This window comes from Anomalospiza imberbis, chromosome 17 (assembly GCF_031753505.1).
Source record: "Anomalospiza imberbis isolate Cuckoo-Finch-1a 21T00152 chromosome 17, ASM3175350v1, whole genome shotgun sequence".
Lineage (NCBI taxonomy): Eukaryota > Metazoa > Chordata > Aves > Passeriformes > Viduidae > Anomalospiza > Anomalospiza imberbis.
Genome location: NC_089697.1, coordinates 9,891,980 through 9,911,844, shown reverse-complemented (window position 1 = coordinate 9,911,844; position 19,865 = coordinate 9,891,980). Strand labels below are relative to the sequence as shown.

General features: G+C 47.3%; 3 protein-coding genes across 6 annotated transcripts in view; 2 read left to right on the top strand and 1 right to left on the bottom strand.

Moving 5' to 3' along the window:
• Positions 1-7,758, top strand: part of OSBPL2 (oxysterol binding protein like 2) — a 34,256-nt gene extending 26,498 nt beyond the window's left edge. The window contains exons 11-15 of the mRNA XM_068207951.1: positions 201-321; positions 2,145-2,273; positions 3,011-3,134; positions 3,786-3,876; positions 5,055-7,758. Of these exons, the coding sequence (XP_068064052.1) occupies positions 201-321; positions 2,145-2,273; positions 3,011-3,134; positions 3,786-3,876; positions 5,055-5,157 (568 nt within the window). The 3' untranslated portion in view covers positions 5,158-7,758. The remainder of the gene's footprint in view (positions 1-200; positions 322-2,144; positions 2,274-3,010; positions 3,135-3,785; positions 3,877-5,054) is intronic.
• Positions 7,759-8,703: 945 nt separating this feature from the next.
• On the top strand, positions 8,704-15,574 carry ADRM1 (ADRM1 26S proteasome ubiquitin receptor). 4 transcript variants are annotated; one of them, XM_068207955.1, is made up of 10 exons: positions 8,704-8,821; positions 9,548-9,758; positions 10,006-10,122; positions 10,201-10,324; positions 10,744-10,830; positions 12,927-13,008; positions 13,238-13,359; positions 13,787-13,944; positions 14,612-14,714; positions 15,351-15,574. In XM_068207955.1, exons 2-10 carry the CDS (start codon positions 9,549-9,551, stop codon positions 15,455-15,457), a joined length of 1,110 nt encoding a protein of 369 aa, XP_068064056.1. In that variant the 5' UTR covers positions 8,704-8,821; position 9,548; the 3' UTR covers positions 15,458-15,574. The 4 variants fall into 4 exon arrangements, with proteins under 4 accessions (XP_068064056.1, XP_068064053.1, XP_068064055.1 ...); XM_068207952.1 differs by having other exon boundaries at positions 13,238-13,467; XM_068207954.1 differs by lacking the exon at positions 10,744-10,830 and having other exon boundaries at positions 13,238-13,467.
• Positions 15,575-16,421: 847 nt separating this feature from the next.
• LAMA5 (laminin subunit alpha 5) overlaps positions 16,422-19,865 on the bottom strand; it is an 86,018-nt gene continuing 82,574 nt past the window's right edge. Inside the window, exons 72-80 of the mRNA XM_068207956.1 lie at positions 19,679-19,811; positions 19,402-19,559; positions 19,097-19,283; positions 18,680-18,832; positions 18,404-18,563; positions 18,186-18,316; positions 18,003-18,093; positions 17,186-17,305; positions 16,422-17,060 (exon numbers count right to left, since the gene is read on the bottom strand). Of these exons, the coding sequence (XP_068064057.1) occupies positions 16,906-17,060; positions 17,186-17,305; positions 18,003-18,093; positions 18,186-18,316; positions 18,404-18,563; positions 18,680-18,832; positions 19,097-19,283; positions 19,402-19,559; positions 19,679-19,811 (1,288 nt within the window). The 3' untranslated portion in view covers positions 16,422-16,905. The remainder of the gene's footprint in view (positions 17,061-17,185; positions 17,306-18,002; positions 18,094-18,185; positions 18,317-18,403; positions 18,564-18,679; positions 18,833-19,096; positions 19,284-19,401; positions 19,560-19,678; positions 19,812-19,865) is intronic.

The following is a 19,865-nucleotide window of genomic DNA, read 5'->3' as shown; positions in this document are numbered from 1 at the left end:
GCTGAAACCTTTTCTTTGCCTATCAAACATCTGTGTTTTCTAAGAATCACCCATTCTGTGATTCTGTGAAATCTGCAAATAGAAATATAACATGCAGCGAAGCAGGAAGCTGAGTATTTAATGTAGATCAGAATCTGCAAGGCTTGGCTTAGCAGGCTCGATCAGGAGGAAGAGCTCAGTGTCCTTTGCTTTCTCTGCAGCAGGAAGAAGCTGTGTGTGATCTATGGCAAGTGGACAGAATGTTTGTGGTGCACTGATCCCACCACGTACGAGACCTACAAAAAGAGTGAGAAGAGAGGCGGTGAGCCGAAGAAGAAGTCGGTAAGGTGAAGGATTCATTAGGGAGAAATGTCAGAAATGAAATCAAAATTATTTAGGTGAATGGAGGACAAAAGCTGTCATTTGGTAGGGGTTGGACAGGGCAGTGAGAAGGCACTTGGCACTTTGAGCTCTGCAGGCTGTAGTGTGAGCTGCTGGCGTGGAAGGGAGCTCGTAGGCATGGTGTCTGCTGGAGACTGGTCAAAGAGAAATCATCAAATATCAACCCCCAAGCTGATGTTGTCCAGTCCTTGAATGAGGAAAGTGACTCTACTGCCAACTCCAGCAGTAAAAATAGTAGGATTTGGGCAGTAAAAACAATAATGACTTTGTTTAAGTCAGATATGCTTTTTGGTCATGCAGATTTTCAGAACTTAGGATGTAGAAAGTCTTTACAAAAAAGAGGCCTGAAAACATACAGGGTTTTTACTTCATATGTAAGCAGTGTCAGGTAAGTTGCTGCCAAGACCTCAGTGTCACATGGAAAATGGGAAATATTGTATGGTGCAGCAGAGGACTTTGGGTTTCCTTATATCAACAGTTACTCACTGAAAATGAAAAGTTAAACAGAAGCTAATCACTCTTGATGTTAAGAGGCTCAAACTTTAAAAGTATTCACATCAGAAGAATCTAGAGTAACAACAGGCCTTGATTTTGGCTCTGGATTCCATCATGGTACAGGCTTATATTTTGACTGTTTTTAAAAAAATAATAAGGTTCTGTTCATCTTGAGAAAATCAACTCTTTCTTTCCTTCCTTCCTTCCTGTTGAGACTATTTTTAGATGGGGAACTGTCTAACAGTAAACCAGATGTTGACATGGAAAGTAGCCTAGAACTGTCTTTTAAAATAATGAATACTCAAACCAAATGATTGAAATTAGACTCTTAACCATATGGAGCTGTTTTCTAGTGTATAAAACAGGCTCTGTTTAACCTAGTAGGGTATTTTTGATTGAAACAAATGAGCCATGTCAAAGAGGGCAGAAAGAAAATAGAAAAGGGGGTGGGAGTGAGGAAAACTGTTATTGTCACCCCAGGATATTATTGCCTAAACTTCCCTTCTGGTTGCTGTGCTTTTAAATGGGTTCTCGTGAAATCCTCTGAAATTCCACAATGCTGCTCTCTGTGTCCTGCAGCAGTCAGATTGTCTCAGATTCTGAGAGCAGCCTCCTGAACCATTGGAGTTTTACATGTGCAGCACAGCAGTGCAGCTGGTAACAAAGGAACTTTGAAGGAAAGTCACTGTATTCATAAACCTAAGGATACAGTCTTCACAGTGAGAAAACTGGCAGTGATAATTGTGATTGTAGTCTGGATCAGACTGAAATGAGGGCCTGTCTTTTTTAACCACACACCTGAATGTTTTGCAAATGGTGAAGCAATATCCAAAAACAGGTGTGCCCTATTTGTGACTTAAGAACTAACTTGGGAAGTGGCTTAAATTTCAGTCTTGGCTCATTTGCACCTGTAGAAATAATGGTCATGTGAGGTGAAATTAAGCTATGGCATAGGATAGAAAGGAAGCTGGAGAAAACACTTCTGAAAGACATTAATTTACTATTATTACTGTTACTGATTTTTTAAACAGATATTCACGTTTTATTTAAGTGTTGGGAGACTATTCAGGGATATCAGAAGCAAGACATGATAAAAATAAGAGGGACTGTATACAGAGTGATGAAAAGCAAACAGGAGGGGTGAGGCAGAAGTACAGGAGTGTTCAGTATCTCAAATGTGAACAGATTCTTCAACAGTCACTGCAGAATCCAAGATGAAGCCATCCAATGTTCCTTTGTTCCTCTGCCGCATGTTATCTCTGTTTCAGAGTGAAGAAGATATTAAATCTGAAAATGATGAGGCTGATGATATGCCAGAGGTTCAAGACACAGTGCAGTTCATACCAGGCAGTAAATTGCTTTGGAGAATAAACTGTAGGCCACCAAACTCATCACAGGTAACTGTTTCAATCTGCCCATGCTTTGCTCTTGCTGGTGAATTATCCAGGGGAACATGAGTAATGGTCCAGGGAACCTTGTTGCAGTGTCACTCCTTGGCATAAGACCAGGCTCTGGCAGTTCTTGCTGCACTGAAATTATACTCCAGCAAGCTGTGCTTCGGTCCTGTGCTGAAAGCAGCCCTGCTGTGCCTGAGCTGGCACAGGGAATGCATGCTCTGAGTGCAGCTGGAAATCTGGGGACTTAGGTTAACCTGTCTGGGAGATCTTTGCACTGAGAGTGGCTGAAATATGGATACACATTCCCTTCTGCTGGCCCTGCTGTTCCAGGACAAGCTGCCACAGGGTGCAGTAACTGGGCAGCAGGATATTAATTTCCATAGTTTCAACAAGACGTTTTGGTCTTATAGGTGTGGGTGGTTTTGTTTTGTTTTGCTTTTTTCCAAAAATCATAATGTTAAATATCAATATCATAGGAAATCTGTCTTAATCCTCACAAGCAAAGACTGCTTAAAAAATGAAAGCTGTGATTTCTATCCCCATCTGCCTTTTCTTGTTCCTCCCCTCCAACAAAACATCCAGCTGGTGTTGTATGAACCTAACCTTGCCTTCAGGGCAGCCAGTAGGGGTTTGACTCAGCAATTTCTCTTCTAAGTTTTGTTGTATCCATTCATTGTAAGGGACCCAGCACTGCTTTGCTGGAATAACTTGTGTGTTCTCTTCAATTTGCTTCTCAGATGTACAATTTCACCAGTTTTGCTGTGAGCCTCAATGAGCTGGAGAAGGGCATGGAGGCGATACTGGCTCCCACGGACTGCCGGCTACGTCCAGATATCAGGAACATGGAGAACGGGAACATGGGTATGTGTTTGCTCAGGAAATACTTGCACAGGAGTAAGTTTTGGGAGGGCTGCCTGAAGGGAGGTCAATGCAGAAAACAGCCTTCAGTTTCTCATTCCCACACTTATAAACTCTTTTTTATCCTGTGCACTGAACATGCTTTTGAACAGTGTATAATGTCTGTTTTCTCCCAGAAGAACCTGGGAGAGCAGATGCATCCCAGGTGGATCCCAGGGCTGCTATCCTGTGTTGTGATGTGTTTGCATGTTTGTTAGCTTGGGAGGAGCTGCAGACGTGCTCCACTTGCTCTGGAGTTTGTCTGGAGAGACACGTGGTAAGCAGACGTGCTCTGCTGCTCTGGTGTTTGTCAGAGGAAGCACACGGCCCAATAGTGAAAAAAATCACTCTCTCTGTTATGCCTAATCCAGTTATTCCCTGCTGTCTCAGTGCAGTGTTTCTGAGAGATAAAACACCAACATTTCAGTTTCAGCTCTATGTTTGTAGCAGCAACTTCTCTGAAATGAGTTTTAGGTTTTTGTTGCTAAAGACTGTGTACAGCCAATGCTTTCTCTTACTTAAATGAATTCTATTTAATTTCTCTGGTCTTTCATGTGTTTTCTGCATTTTTGGTTTTTTTTTGCTAAATTACCAATTTCTCTTAACATTGGCTAGATGTGGCAAGCAAAGAGAAGGAGAGACTAGAAGAGAAACAAAGAGCTGCTCGCAAGGAGCGTGCGAAAGACGAGGTGGAGTGGCACACACGGTAAGGGGCAAAGAAGGAGGAATTTGTTTAAGCTTGGAATAGTTGGGTACTGCTTGAATGGTTTTTGTTCAGGACAGCACGTGTCTGATTGCTTCCATGACAGCACAATATGTAGTGTCACTTAAAGCACTGCTGGGTCAACAATTAAATATGTAGCTGGAAGCCAAAATTACTGATAAGTCTGTCCTGGAAAAAATATCTAACAATAAACACTGAATCCTGTAATAATTAACTACTGTGGTAATGCTGGATTTTTTTTTTTAACCTACAGAGGTCATGTTTTTGTTAGAATGAATGTTAAAATGTTAAGTGTCATCTCTCCTTTAACCAATTCCTGTCCAGCTTTTTGTAGTTGAGCAGGACATTGTGGCCCTCTGGGGCCTTTTATTTTCACACTCTTTGGATTTCTTGGCTTGGATACTGCAGAAATTGCTTTTTTGACTGCATATTCAAGTGAATTCTGAGTCACAGAGTGCATCAGGGAGTGATGTGTGATCTGGCTGCTGCTCCCACAGGGTGCTTTTCAAAGCTGCCAGTGCTGTGCAGTCAAGTGTGTGCTCATGACCAATTGCTGCAGTTGCTTCCTTCAAAGGCAAGAATTTTGGGATGCTCCATAATTTTATGAAATTCAGAAGAGAAGGCATTCTTTTCCCAAAGCCTGGAGGAGTAGCTACAGATTAATTCCAGTTAATGCCTTGAAAAATCTCTTCCAGAGAATATAAAATTGGTTTTGGTTAATGTGGTTTAAAAGTTAGCAGCTGTTGATGTTCTGTGCAGGGCACAACTCCATAGAACAGAAACTGTCTCCCTGTGGGAGAAATTTCCAAAAATGATTGTGTAACAGATTTTGCATTCTTTTAAAGTAAAAATTAATATATATAATCTAGAATGTCAATGTTATTTTTACTTGGAATAGAACAGCAATTTAAAAATCCATTTCACACTCCTTGACTTTATGCTAAAATAAAAGGTGCTCTACAAGGTGATGATAATTGTGTAGGAAGTTCAATGATTTTCATGTTCAGAATATTTCCTAAGTATTTTTTAATAAGAAATACCAGTGTATTTTTAGAATGTTTTGTGAAAGAAGCAACACTGGGGTTTTTTTCCCCTGTTAATAAGTATTCAATCTGTTTGCTTTTTTCTTTTATTGTTTCTCTCCTTTTTTTGTTTTACAGATGGTTTCATCAAGGCACTAACCCATACACTGGGACTCCAGATTGGCTGTACTCAGGTGGCTATTTTGATAGAAATTTCTCAGACTGTCCAGACATATACTGAAATTCCAGAAGCAATTGCTCATCTCATCCGGACATCTAGTTACTAGATTTCATTCCAAGCCAGTTACTCTGGTTTTGTTGATAGCAAAACCCAGCTTTTCAAAGTAAATTTTAACAGAGATTCTATCAGTCAACAATCAATGATTTAATTCTCACTAATGTTGGATTGCCAAATATTTAAATACTGTTGTGCTCATTCCGTAAAGCTGCACCTGAAATCATCAAGTTTTCACTAATTTTCAGAGGGACCTTTGGTTCTCTATTTCCTCCCCTAGTTTCTCTGGCAGGAGGATATGCTGTATCCGTAGAGCACATAACATCCTTGAAAACTACGTAACTTAAATAAAATAGAGATAATATCCTTGATACTTAGTACAATAGAGAAGAAGCTGAAGTTTTTGGCACTCGGAGCAGGGATGAAAAGCCAACATAGTACCAACAGGATCAAACCCAGTCCTGTCACACTCTCCATACTGTATGTAGCACTCCCTGGGGACGGGAGCTCCTGGCCCCACTCTCAATTCCATAACTGAGAGACTTGGGACACAAAACCCAGCCCGAGCCTCTCGCACTGTAGTTGTCTGTTACAGAGTCTTCACAACTTTGGGACACTGTGAGCATTACACTGTATACCTGTGATAAATCCCATAGAGCATACGTTAGGAGAAGGGAAGGGCACACCCAAAATGTGCTTTTCCTGAGGTCAGATGCTGTTCTTACATAGGAGAAGCTCTGGAAGCAATAGCAGGAATGTCGAGGTGGTTCCAATGTACAATATATTGCTTGCTACCACTTGGAGGCTTAACTCTTCTGCACTACCTTTGGCAGCTTTGGCACTGTGTATGCTTCTAGACTAAACTTTCCTTTGGAAGCACTTCCGTGTGTGTATCCACACAGGTTCATGTTTGGGGGAAGTTTTGGTTTGCATGTTTCTCATTATTAGGTCATGTCTGTTTTGTATGTTGTGAAAAAGCAGAATCAATTTAAAGCTTTGGCAGAGTTATACCTATTACAAGTTTCCTGTGAGCACGTGATGTCAAAAATGGGATTTTTTTTTTTTTTTGTTGGTTTTTTTGGGTTTTTTTTTTGTTCCATATCCATCAAAGCCATATAATACTGGAAATAATCAATTACTGAACTGGTGCATTCAATTTCTTTCAAGTGGTATACTTCAGGGGCCATGGTGTGGAGAGAGGCTTGAAAAATTAGGTCCAGTAATTAAAATTAAACCTAATATTGCTGCTTCTTTTATGAAAGTTTTTAATTGAGTAACCAGGCGAAAATTCAGAGCGGCTGTGCTGCTGTGAAGTTTACAGTAATTTAGAAATTGTTGGTGTTATATGCCAGCAACATGAAGAGTTCAAGAAAGAACTGGTCTGATTTGTGCCCAGAACATCTGTGATTTCATCCAGAAAGCAGATTTTTGAAGTGTTTCTCTCTCAGTCAGAGGATTAAAAAGCAAAAGCAAATTAACATATTCATAGAGAAATTCTTCCAGCAAATCATGTGTACAACAATTGGATTACATTTGGGGGAAATTTAGTTGTCTTCATTGGAAAAATAAGAGAAGCTGTAAGACTTCAAGGCAGTAAGGAAGGGCACAATCTGAATCTTGTTCATGGCAACTTGGATTCTGTTGCCAAAACTTGTAATTTGTCTTGATGGAAGTCCTCAGAATTTGAGCTGGACTTAGTGTTGTTTTTGTTCCTAGTATGGGCACAGACACTTGTGAAAAGATATTGTTGATCCATGTGGAACAGCATAAGAATAGTTTTGATAAAAACCTGAGCTTTAACGACAGCCTCAGGCACTGTTAACCCCTTTCCAGACTGGTTGTACGTGCCATAGGAAATTTTTTGTTAGGTGAGGATTGAAATGAATCACATATTAGACCAGTGGGAGTTTAAAGCTTACTTTAACTACATAGTATGTTCGATGCTGGAGTGATGTTTTTAAAACAATGCATATAAATAGAAGTTGCCTGAATGGAAATAAACTGTACAGATGTTCTGTTCCTGAGAGGAGGTGTACAGGTTAGCATCCCTTTTGTCTAAGCCAGGATTTAAATTCAAAGACCTAAAGCCTTGTCATTATGTGAAAGCATGAAACAGTTGTACCAATGTGTTTAATCCAAACTTCAGTATAGAATCTTCATGGGATATAAAAAGAAACTGGGAACATTTCCATTGTAAGAACACTTCAGTTGCATCTTCACCCCTGTCTCTCTTTCCTTTAGTCTGAAGTTTTCAGTAAAATTTCAGATTAGTTCCAAACCCATTCTTCTAATTTATTGTTCTACATTGGTAACACTTTCAGCACCCGTTCCCTGTGCTGCCGACACGGCTCTGCTTGGCCAGCCCTGGCATTTCTAATGCTCTCAAAGTCCAAAAGTTTTTATTTTCGATGCAGATCTCGCCTCACTAGTTTACGTGTCAAAACATTAATAACTTTGCACCTTTTGAAAGAATGTCACTTTTATAACTTGATTAAACACTGTATATAAGATAACTGTGTTAGTATATGTTAATACAGCTACATAGAGAAACCAGCTAGAAAGAAATTATAATGAATACTTAATAAATAAATACCCTTTGGGCCTCTGGATGGTGACAGATTTTTGTGAGACCCGTACAGCGCAGCTGGTGGGGGGCCAGGAGGACTCTGGCTTTGCTCAGCCAGCTCTGGGGCTGTACCTTGATTTCATTGTGATGGTCACTGGACAAAGATGATTTGAATTGGAGGTGTCCAGCCGTGGTGGACTGTGTTCCTCAGCACCTTTGCCCTGCAGTCCGTGGGGTGATGGGGTGCAGGACAGCGAGGGCCGTGCGGTGCCGGTGCTGCCGGATCCGAACCCGGGACCTGGCAGCGGGAAGAGCCTCGGGAGCGCTCCCGGCACTGACCTCACCTTGGTGTGACGATGGAGAGGCCCAGCTGGAGCTGGGGAGAGAGTGGGCTTCTGGTAAAACACGTTATCCATGGGAAAGTTAACTTGGTAGTTGCTGTACAGCATTTGTGTCTTGGAGGTGACGTCCTGCTGTAAATGGGGAGCAGCTTTTCACACGTCCAGCATTTATAGAATTCTTGGCACCGGGATTAACAAACAGGACCCATCTATCCTAGAAGAGACCTAATGAGAACTATTTATTCTCGTTTAATAACTTAAAAACAATTTCCCAATAAATTTTTTGCCCAAAACACCTTTTAAAGAACAAACCAAGGAACTCTTCACCCAGCGCTGCTGTTGGGAGCAGACGTGTGTAGGCTCTTTGCACACACCTGCGATTTGGGTCAGGGAAGCAATACTGAAACACTGTGAGGCAACCCGGGCTTTGGCCGTGGGCCCGGCGTGCCTTTCGTGGAAGGATTTATTTTTTGTTACCGTTCCCTGCCTGTGACGGGAATAAAGGTGTTGTTGGAGAGGCGCTGGCCCTGGGCTGGGATGGGGGCGAGGCGGGTCATGAGGGCCTGGGGGGTGAGGGGGAGCGCCGCCATGTTCCGTGACACAGCAGGGGCGCCTCGCCCCGCCCCTCCCTTGATTGGCAGCCGCGCCAGCCAATAGCGCGGAGCCGCGGCGGCGCGCGCCCCGCGCGGGGCGGGGTTCCGGCGCGCGGGGCAGGAAGAGCTGAGGCGGCGGCGGAGGAGGAGGAGGAGGCTGAAGGCTGAAGGTACCGCTCGGGACCCGCCGCGGCACCCCCGGGACCGCGCGCCCCAGGGCGGCCGGGCTGGGGGTCTCCTGCCGGGGGAAGCCGGGGGAAAGGCGGCACGGCGGCCTCGGGGGGCCCGGCAGAGATCGCGGCCTCGGGGCGGGCGGGGGGTGCCTGGGCCGAGCCGCGACCCCCCCCCCCCCCCCCACCCCGGTCCCGGCTCGGCTCCGGCTGTTGTTGGCCCAGCGGCGGGGCCGGGGCCGGGGCCGGGGCCGGCCGGGCCGTGAGCGCAGCGCGACCCCGGAGCAGCCGCAGGGCCGGCCGGGCCCGGCATCGCCGCCAGGCCCGCGGGTCGGTCAGTGCGGGGGGAGCGGGGAGTCAGCGTGAGCGTCAGTGGAGCACGGGGCAGCCTCTGGGGCTCTGCGGGGTGCTGGAGCAGCAGTCTGAAGATACAGCAGGGCTTCCTGCTTTGAACCATGGCTCGAACTGAAGAAGGAAGCGCCGGGGGACGGTGGCTTCATTTTTAAGTGCCTCAGCACACAGGCTTTCCTTTTATTAGTGGAGGGCTGTAGAGCCTCCTGTCCTCATGCAGGATTCTGCTTTAGCTCAGTGGAATCACCCTGGAATTCTGCAGGCAGCGGGACAGATTGCTTTTGTGAAGCCACCTGGTAAAGGTTGAAATTTGATACTGGGAAGAGAGGCTATGGGAACGTTTCTCATCACACCTGCTGCTCTCTCTCTTTCCAGGATGTCTTCGGGTGCATTATTTCCGAGCCTGGTGCCAGGCTCTCGTGGCTCCTCGAGCAAATACCTGGTGGAATTTCGGGCAGGGAAGATGTCCTTGAAAGGCAGCACTGTAACGCCAGACAAGAGAAAAGGCCTCGTTTACATCCAGCAAACCGATGATTCCCTCATTCACTTCTGCTGGAAGGACAGGACTTCGGGCAATGTGGAGGATGTGAGTATGAGCTGGTGTTTCAGTGCTGAGGTGTTATGTCATGTTCTGATCTGCTGGCACTGTGGAAAGAGCTCCTTCAGGACAAATGAGGGTGAGAATGCCACTGACAGACCTGCACTTCCACGTGCTCTCTGCTCTGAGGAGCAGATGGAAGAAAGTTTGTGGAGGAGGGCAGAGGGATTTGGGAGGTGAAAAGGAATATTGATGTATTTTCTCAAATATTTTTTTCTCCTGACACACTTTCCAGGATTTGATTATTTTTCCCGATGACTGTGAGTTCAAGAGAGTCCCACAGTGCACCACAGGCCGTGTGTATGTATTGAAGTTCAAGGCAGGATCAAAACGACTCTTCTTCTGGATGCAGGTTTGTGGGAAGCCAATGACAAAGGTCTTGGATCAAAATCCCCCAGTATGAGTCATATCAAGAGCAATTCTCTTGCAGGAGCCGAAGACAGACAAGGATGAGGAGCACTGCCGTAAGGTGAACGAGTATCTCAACAATCCCCCCATGCCAGGGGCATTGGGTGGGAATGCCAGCGGAGGCCACGAGCTCTCAGCACTAGGAGGTACAGTCCATTCTCTGCTCCTTCATGTCAGAGGCTTTTTTTTTAAATTTATGTTTAGATTAAGCCCCTAGAGTTCTCTAGGAAGAAATCCCTGATGGCTGTGGAGGGTGAGCTGGGGAGAATGTTAATACCAGAAGCGTAAATGTGCTTTTAGCAGAATAAACTGTGCTGTTAAACAGGTGTAGGCTGAAAGTTAAGACTGCCAGGAGAAATCTCTTTGTTTCCAGTAGATTCTCTGGAGTCTTACCTCTTTATGAAACCAAGTTACATTTATCTTTTATGAAGATCATGAATCAGTAAACACTTGAAACTGTTTTTCCATACAGAATGTGATGCCAATTAATCTCCTGCTGTTTGAGCCGGAGTGCTGTGAAAAAACCATGTGAATATGTTGTGTTTCAGAATGTTTTTGTTTTTAGGTGAGGGTGGCTTGCAAAGCCTTCTTGGAAACATGAGCCATAACCAGCTCATGCAGCTGATCGGACCAACGGGCTTAGGAGGACTTGGTAAAATGCTTTAATATCTTTATGCCAAAATGGTATTTTCTCCTGCCAGGTTAAGTCTTACCTGACAATGTTTTCAAGCAGTGCTATTGATCTCAATAGCGCTTCTTTCATGTGAGAAGGCAAGGCCCTGCCTCAGAGATGAGCTCAGGGACAGAAAAAGGGTACCAGATTCTACACAGCACTCATCTCAGGGCTTGATCTGCAAGGAACTGTGGTTTTGCTCCTTGCTGTACTGAATCTTCTGCTTTTTTTTCCCTTTGTTTTTTTTCTACTCCACTTCTTCCTAAATATTCACTGGAGCAGAGACTGAAAACCAGTGATTTGCTCCTGGTGAATGTGCTGTTTACCAAGCTGTGGAATTGCTTGTGTTGTCTCTGATTCAGTGAATATTTGTGTGCAAAGTAGAAAGAGTTCAAGAGGAAGGTCGGAGCGGTCCCACACCACAGCACTCCCCAGTCAGAGGGGCAAGGCTCAGGGCAGGGCTTTGTCTCCTGGGCAGCCCTGGGGAGAGCTGGAATAAGTGGTTTCTGAAGGGGCTGAGGGCTGTGGTGGAGTCCCTGCTGTGGTCTGTTCTCAATGCTATCCATGCTCCAGGAACATTTTCTGACAGGTCAGACCCTCGACTGTAAATAGGCAAAGGAACACAGCATACAGAGGTTCTGTGCTTAAGCTCAGAAGTCCATTTTTGTGGATCTGGCTGGTGTAATTTTAGCTTCAGATGCAGGTCTCATATTGGTGGGATGTACAGATGCAAATCTCATGTTAGTGTTGGAAAAATCTGGCCTTTTAGGATGTGTTTGGAAAAGGTCTTCCTCTTGAGGCTTCACATAATCCTGAGACTGTCCTCCTTTTTTCAGCACTTTTCCTCAGCAATTCTTCTTTCCTTGCCTTTACATCCAGCCATAAGCCAGATTGACATGTAACAGAAAGAGGACCATCTGCTTGCTGCTGCAGACAGTGGTTGTGGTGAATCCCTGGGGATCATTTCCCCTGGGAGTGTCGTCTTTGTCACAGCTGGTTTGCATCTCTTGGGGCTTTGCAGAGCTCCAAAGGAGCTCTCTTGCTCCTGGGTCACTTTTACCATGAAATGGAGCAGAGCAGTGTGTGGTGAGCTTCACCTGCGTGCCCGCTGCTGGGGAAGCTCTGGGATAAGTGACAGGAAGTGCTGGTTTCCATGGAATTGTTCCTGTACAAGGAGGGACTGGCAGGGGCTCACTCTGACCTGCAGGGTCTGTAGCTGCAGTTGGCCATGGGTTTGCTCACTGAATGCTGTTGTTCTGTCCTCTGTTCCCAGGTGCTTCTAAAGGTGGGTGAGAAATGCAGGTGCTTTGTGTGTATAATCAGGTGTGGTGCGAGGAACTGCTGATGGGAAATTGAGTGTTTGACTCATGTGCCTCAAAGGAGTTGTAGGGAAACAGCTGAGACCCTGACAACTCCAGGAGGGCCAGCAGTCAGGCCTTTTCCCAGCTGAGGTTCTTGACCCTGCCATAAGTTCTTGGTAGTTGGGAAGTGTGATGGAGGAGGCTGATTCTGGTTTCTTGGGTGTTGGTTTCCTGCTGGCTGCTCCCCTGAGAGCACTTGGTGTGTGGAACTGTCCTTCCTTTGCCTGTGAAGTGTTGAAGAGCTTGGCTGATTCTGTTGCCGCATCTCTGCGTTAGGTTTGAAGCTGCAAACCCCTGGTTTGTGAGGAGAGGGGAGTGGTGGTGACTCAAAGATGACTCTGGGATCTTCTGCTGAGGGCCTTGGTCTTAAAGTTCATAGAAAAGTTGGATTTTTGATATAGCAGATAAGAGGAGGGGGCTGTGTTACAATGATGTACGTATGGCACAAACTGGAGTAAATTCATCCTTGTGTACACCTAGAAATTGAGTCATTTCTGAGGTGTTCAGCTCTCTAATGGGGATGCAAAATCAGAAAAGAAGATCCTGTTAATTTGCAGAAGGAGGATGGGAGGGTGGGTTGGGCTCTTTCACCCCCTCCTCTATTTTAGCATATAAAACCTTTCAGGTACAAGAGCAGCCTCTCCAGAGAAGAGAGGTGCAGAAAATCCAGAGAAATAAATGTCTAAACCTGTTCTTCTTTTATGTTCATGGAAGGTGGGCTGGGTGCACTGACGGGACCTGGGCTGGCCAGTCTGCTCGGGAGTGGGGGACCTCCAACCAGCAGTTCATCATCAAGGTAGGAGGCCTTGTCTGCCCTGGGCTTGCAGGGCTCCTGCAATGGGAACTTGCCACTGCTGTGGGAAGAATCATGGCTTATTGAATGGGGAATATGGTGGGAATCAAGGCTGCTTATTACCTCTCTAAAATGAGGTAGGAGTTTTTCCTACTGTAAGGGTTTGAAAAGACACTTTTCAGAATACAAGAGGTTTTTGCAGGGAATTAATTATCCTAATTATCTTGCCCAGCTCTCGCAGCCAGTCGGCTGCAGTGACTCCATCTTCCACGACTTCTTCCACCCGTGTAACGCCGGCCCCGTCCGTTCCTGCGGCTGCCTCGGTGACCAGTCCCAGCCCCGTTCCCAGTTCGGGTAATGGAACCAGCTCAGCCACAAGCCCAACCCAGCCCATTCAATTGAGTGACCTTCAGAACATTTTAGCTACTATGAATGTGCCATCTGGAGCAGGAGGACAGCAAGGTAACAGTGCTCTGAGCAGGCAGCTGCTGGATCCAGGAGTCCTTTGGAGCTGTTTACTGTCCTGTCCTGTTCCACATTGGTTTGAAAGGTCTCTTAATTTTTTTGTTCCTGTTTTTTGGTGTGTTTTTTTTTTTTTTAATTTCAATGCTGTTTTTGACTGCTTGAGGAGTCTTATTCTCACTCCAAAACTGAGAGGAAGAAAAGATGGTGGCAGTGTGATAATTTTAATACTCAGACCGTAACTAGATCATTTCATTTACATAACAAAAACATGGGGTTTTGGGTGTGGTCTAATGGCCAACGTTTTGTTTTCTTCTAGTGGACCTGGCAGCTGTTCTGACTCCCGAGATCATGGCTCCCATCCTGGCCAACGCTGAAGTTCAGGAGCGATTGATGCCTTACCTTCCCTCAGGGGAATCCCTGCCGCAGACTGCGGAAGAGATCCAGAACACCCTGACGTCTCCTCAGTTCCAGCAGGTAGATGCTGGCTCTGGGGGGAAATGCACTTCTGCCTTTCCCATCATCCTGATTCACCTTGCCCTGCTTTTCCAGGTTCCTGGCACTGTTCAGAGTGGGAAGTTGCTCAGTAGAAGTGGAGAGGAGGGACATGGTTTAACAGAGCATTAGTTCTTCCTGCAGTCACTCAAGGGCAGATGGGAATGGGTTTTACTTTTTCTTTTGGAGTTGGGCTTTACCTTTTTCTTTACTATAAATGTGCTCTGGCAAATGACAGGAGTAGTAGTAAATTCATTATTCCCTTTCACCAAATGGCTCATTAAAAGTAATTTCAAGTGACTGAAGGGAGGAGATGCTCATGGTTACTACATCCCTTGAAACACCAGTCCTTAATTGCAGGACACTGTGTGTGATAAAAGTTGGTGTCTTACAGATGAATCTGAACTAGTAATTTACACCAATTGATTTAAATTTGTCCATTTGCAAAATTTCAGGAGCTTAAATGTCTGGTTTAGATTAAATTGTAGCAACTTCCATGTAAAAGGAACTGAAGGACATGAAATTGGTGATTATTTTACTGCTTATCCATTCCCAAGCCCTGCCCTGACAGGACTGCTCTCTTCCTGGGGTTACTGCTGCAGGAATCTGATGAAAACTTTATTTTGATGCTGTTGACTCCATTCCACAGGCTTTGAGCATGTTCAGTGCTGCCTTAGCTTCAGGACAGCTGGGCCCACTCATGAGCCAGTTTGGGCTACCTGCAGAGGCAGTAGATGCAGCAAATAAAGGCGGTGAGTGCTGGTGGGAGCAGGAGAAGAGAGGGTTGTTGGGGGTGTTGGCACTGCACACGACCTCTGATTGTGGGGTGTAAGGGTCAGCTTCTCTCTAACTCTCCCTCTCTGAGAGTTGTGAGTCTGCAAGGTGACTCTTGCACTGATGTTTACAAGGAGAAGGTTGGTGGGACAGGTGTTCCAGCAGAATGAGGTGTTATGTGCAGTGAAAGAAGTTGGGGTTCTGTAGAATGTGTTGCCTTTGTTTTCTTGCTAGAGATGCGAAAGACTCTGGAGGTGTCACAGTCACCTTGTTCAGGGATGCCTTTCTTGTGGGAGCCTTTAATGATTAATCTGAAACCAGTGAACACAGTCAGGGCCAGCTCTGGCAGTGAGGCAATCTCTTTTCCCTAATGAACTTTTAGCATCCCTCCCATTAATGTAAGAATTCTGGTCTTAGGATGCCCACGCACAATTAAAGTGCATTAAATGCTCTGTAGGAGAGATCTGGATGTGTGTTACTATTGTTCAAAATTTTCCTCCCTGCTAATTCATACTGAAGCAAATGTTTGCTTTCTAAGTAATGAACCCTTAACCTTTTGTGGACAATGAGCTCCAGCCCAGGAAATGCAATTAACTCATGTGTTTAACTTCTAGATGTAGAAGCCTTTGCCAAAGCCATGCAGAACAGTGTCAAGTCAGACCAAAAGGAAGGAGACTCTAAGGACAAGAAAGATGAAGAGGAAGATATGAGTTTAGATTAAGTTATTTGCTCTTCCTTACAGATATTCCTAGATACTAACTTAAGCAACTGCAGTAGGATTACTAACTTCATATTATGCTTATATAAATCTACAAATAAAGGAATTTTCTTTATCTGCCATACTGTTCCTTCCAATCTGTACAGTATCCCTACAGTGCTGATTATCCCGCTTCCACATCATCAGCCTGATGCTTACTCTCCCCAGGTAAAGTAAAAGAGAGTAACATAAAACTTTATTTGACTCCAAAGTATGTACCAGTGATTTACAAAGACCATCTTTAATACTACAACTTTAAAAACAGGTCATAATTACATTTAAGATGGACATGTTAAAAACCCATTTTACAATATTTACCCCTCATAAAAAAAACCCCACAATATAATGATATAAGTTACAAGTCCATTTCAGAAGCAAGATTTTGTCCCCAAGTGGCCAGAGATAGATATATATATATATATATATATATATACACACACAAATATATATATGACGTGTAAGTGCACGAGTGAACTGGGTGTCTTGGGAGAAAAAAGCTGCTTCAAGTGGAGACTGCGCTACACCAGGGCTGAGGGAGGCTGAGCAGGAGCCAGGGCGGGTGAGGGCCAGGTGCCACCCCACACACCTGGCCAGATGTGGAGGTAACCTTTCTATTTCTTCCCTTTCAAGCAACGGTTTCTTGCTTCACACAACAGGACTTTTGTCAGTGTACTACCAGTGCTGAATACAAGTGCAGAGCCAGTGGTGGTTGTGCCTTTCTGCTTTCCCTCAGCTGTTCTTCCAGCCTATTCTGTTCTTTTTTTGATTCTTATAAATTACTCTGATAAGAAGATGCTAATTCTGCAAACAGAATTTTGTCCAAGTTCCCCCTTGCAGAGCTCTTTGCGTAGCAGTAGCAGGTGAGCTGAGACTGCCCTTGGGGGGAGGTTAAATGTGCCCTTGCTTATAAAACCCCAAAACCAACGAATTAATCCAGTTTGTCCTAATTGCATTTATTATAAAACAGAAACTGCCTGCAGCCTTTATCAGCAGACAGTCTGTGACATTTATTAACAGCCTCAAGTGTTCAGTCAACTCAATCTATGTGCCGTGTACGTGTGGGGTGAAGGGAACAGGATTCAGGACGAGCTGCAGGGCTGCTCTGTGCTCCAGCCCACGCTCCCACCACGAGCCATGGGGCAGCACGAGCCCTGTTGCAGATCCCTGACCACCCAGGAAGGACTCACCTGTCGCCACATCCCGCTCCAACTTTTTGGTTCTATTTGTGAAACATTCCCAAAGTGTCCCCTTCTCCCCAACCGTCCTCCCCTGCCCTCCTTCCCCTGGGATTTGTGGCCCCTCTGTTCCTGCAGTCACTGGAGATAAGTGTGTCTGAACACGGTCAGTGCTCCGAGTGGTGACGCCGGGGCCGCAGCAGCGTTCTGTCCCTCAGGCTGCCCGTGATGTGGCACTTAGAGCACGGGGCAGCCCTTCAGGCCGACAGAGCCCCGGGCAGTCCCTGCTCGAGGCAGGTCCACGTGCCTCTGGTTAATCTGCAGGCTCCTGACACAGCCCACGTAGTGAGGGAGGGGAGGTAACAGCAGCCCTGTGCTGGCCTTGTCCACCTCTGCAGAAGAAACAAGGAAAAGCAGGCATTAGTCTGGCAAAGGCTTAACCTCTTCCTCGCACCAGGAATAGTATCTCCCTTGTCCTTGGGGTATTTCATTCTGGAGCACATCTTTTCCAACTCACCTGGCAGCCCTCCCAGGGAGAAGGTTGCCCTTGTGCTGGGTGCAGGAGGCTGGCTGGGTCCCACTGTGTGGTTGCCTTCTGTGTCCACATCCACCTGGATTACGTTTTTCCATTTGGTAACTTCAAAAGAAAACAACAGTCAGTGCTGCTTCCTTACCCATGGAGCAAGCCCACCTCTGCTCTCTAGCCTAGACCACTGCTGGAACAAGTGCAAAACTACTGTGAGGGTCAAAGGGCCTGGCCTAGCTCTTTGGAAATGCCCAGAGTCTGGACAATCTCCCCCAAAACGTCACCCAGCGCTGGCTGAACAAAATGAAGGTTTAAAAGAGAGCTGTGCTGAGATGGGGCTGCAACTGTGCCCCCACCCCAAAAATGCCTTGATGCAAAACAGCACTTGCTCAATGGCAGCTACATTAAAGGCTGAGTTTCCTGTACAGGTATGAATCCTGCAATCCCTGCTCCCAGCTATGGGCTTGGGGCCCTTTGGACACACTCGACACCAAAGCAAATTGGGCTTTCACTTCGAGTTGGATGTAGTCCAGGATGGATCAAGTCCTGTGGCACATCCTTGGCCTTCCCAGCAGCTCCATGAAGTGGAAAAACAACCTGCCTCACTTGACTACCAGAGCTGACAGTGGTAAGATCAGGTAAGAATTCTTGTTAATTAGGAAACTGACCTCATGGCAGCTACAAACTCCCAAATTAAGTGCATACAGCAGGGGGTGGGGTTTAAATTGCTGAGCCTGGCCTTGTCCTGAGCTCCCCTAGGAGATGTGGGCTGAACAGAGGCACAGAACCAGGGGAGCTGTCACCTCACCTGCAATGGTGTGCCACTGCCCATCGCAGAGAGCTGGGCACGTCACCGACGCTGAGAACTCATCAGCCCCAGCGCCTGCCATCACAGTGACCTGGGGTGAGACAAACCCATCAGAGCTGAGAGGGACAGCCAGCATACACCCATGCCCTCTGAAAACCTGTGGGGAAGCCGCCCTCCCTGTACCTTGGTCTCCTCCATGTAGAGCAGGAGATGGTGGCTTCTCCTCGTGCCGATGTGGAAGATGAGGCCAGAGGCACTGCGGGGACGGACCTCCAGTGTCACCTCCAAGTCCTGCTCAGTCATCACTGCATCAGCTGGAAGAGAAATGCCATTGCTGAGGAGAGGACCAAGGGGATGCCCATGGAACGTGACCCTCCTAGTCCCAGGCCACAGTGGGGTACCTAAGGCGATGGAGCCGCCATCCGCAGTGAAGAAGACGCCGCTCTCCAGTGCGCCCTCGTAGCACGGCGTCACCCCAAAAGTGTGTGAGGGGGGCCCCAGGGGCCTCCCGTCCAGCTGCAGGTTCCTCAGGCAGCCATCAAAGCTGGAGGCCGATGCAGCCTGTGGAGAGAGGCCACTGAGCACAGAGGGGGCAAAAGCTGGGAGGCACGAGGTGATGCCATGGGACTGGGAACAGGCTGAGAGAAGGTGATGCCCTGGGGCCGCCAAGCCCTTACCGGTATGTGAGCCTTGGCTTTTCCAGCTGGAAGCCCCCCCACATATAAGGGGGTCTGGGCCACGAAGAGCCCTGTGGTGGCCACTGCAGCACCCTGGGCTCGCAGCCCATCGATGACCAGCTGAGCCCGGCTCTGGTCTCTGCTGAAGAAGACCTGCAAGGAGCAAAGGTCAGTGCCAAGACTGGGAGCTTCCTGGCTTGGGAGGAGCCCCAGGGCTGCGCCCAGGGAAGGGAGGCCTCAGCTCAGAGGTCCAGCCAGCCCCGGCTGTGATTTCACTGTCCCCTTTTCTCCCCTGGAACTGCAGTGTCCCATGTGCAATTGAGAAGCAACATCCAGAGCAGGGCTGCACTGAGCCAACCCCTGCAGGGGCACTGGTGTGGTTCAGGGAGGTCCTGCTGAGCCCCGTGCCCCTCTCACCGTGTGCCACCGCCGGTCACGGTACTTGTCCTTGCTGCGGATGCGCAGCCGGCGCCTGCCGACCTCCACCAGGAAAACAAAGCGCCCGTTGGAGACAAAGAGAGCCATGGAGGAGCCCCGCTCGCCCGCCACGTAGAAGAGCAGCCCACTGGAGGAGTTCAGCTTCACCTCCACGGAGAAATGGGACCTGCAGGGACAGGGAGTGATAGGAGCACCTGGCTCTCCTGCAACCGCACAGCACTTGTGCTTCCAGGCCATGATCCCAGGGCCAGGTGTGCATGGAGTGGGCATGGGGCAAGGCTCACCTCCACCCAAAGGAGGCTGGGATCTCATCGAACTCCCAGCGGCTGCTCGGCGCCCCCCCGAAGCGGAAGGTGCCCCTGGCTGCACGGGGCTGGGGGTGCAGCTGGCACAGCCCGTCCTGGTCGTGGCGGCGGCCCTTCGGCGCAGGCTTGCCTGGCATCTACACAATGGGCAGCAGGGAACGGAGTGAGGGGAGCATCCCTGCCGTGCCAGCAGAGCTGAGCAGTGGCACCTGAGGAGGATGAGGAGGATGTGGGGAGTTCTGGCAGCAGCTGGTACCTTGGGTTTCCGCCTGTCCTTCTTCGGAGTGACTCTGAGCTGCTGCGACTGCTCGCTCAAGGGACAGCTCATGGTGACATTGATGCTCTCCACATTCTGCTGCAGGTCCACCACCATCTGTGGCTCTGACATCCTACTCACGGGGAGAAAAGGTCCTTGTCACACCAGCTGGGAGGTGGGAAGGGGC

Coding starts and splice junctions, on each gene's coding strand:
- ADRM1 (XM_068207952.1), top strand. CDS start 9,549: ATGTCTTCGGGTGCATTATTTCCGAGCCTGGTGCCAGGCTCTCGTGGC. Junction 9,759..10,005: donor CTTCGGGCAATGTGGAGGAT/GTGAGTATGAGC, acceptor CACACTTTCCAG/GATTTGATTATTTTTCCCGA. Junction 13,468..13,786: donor TGGAGCAGGAGGACAGCAAG/GTAACAGTGCTC, acceptor GTTTTCTTCTAG/TGGACCTGGCAGCTGTTCTG.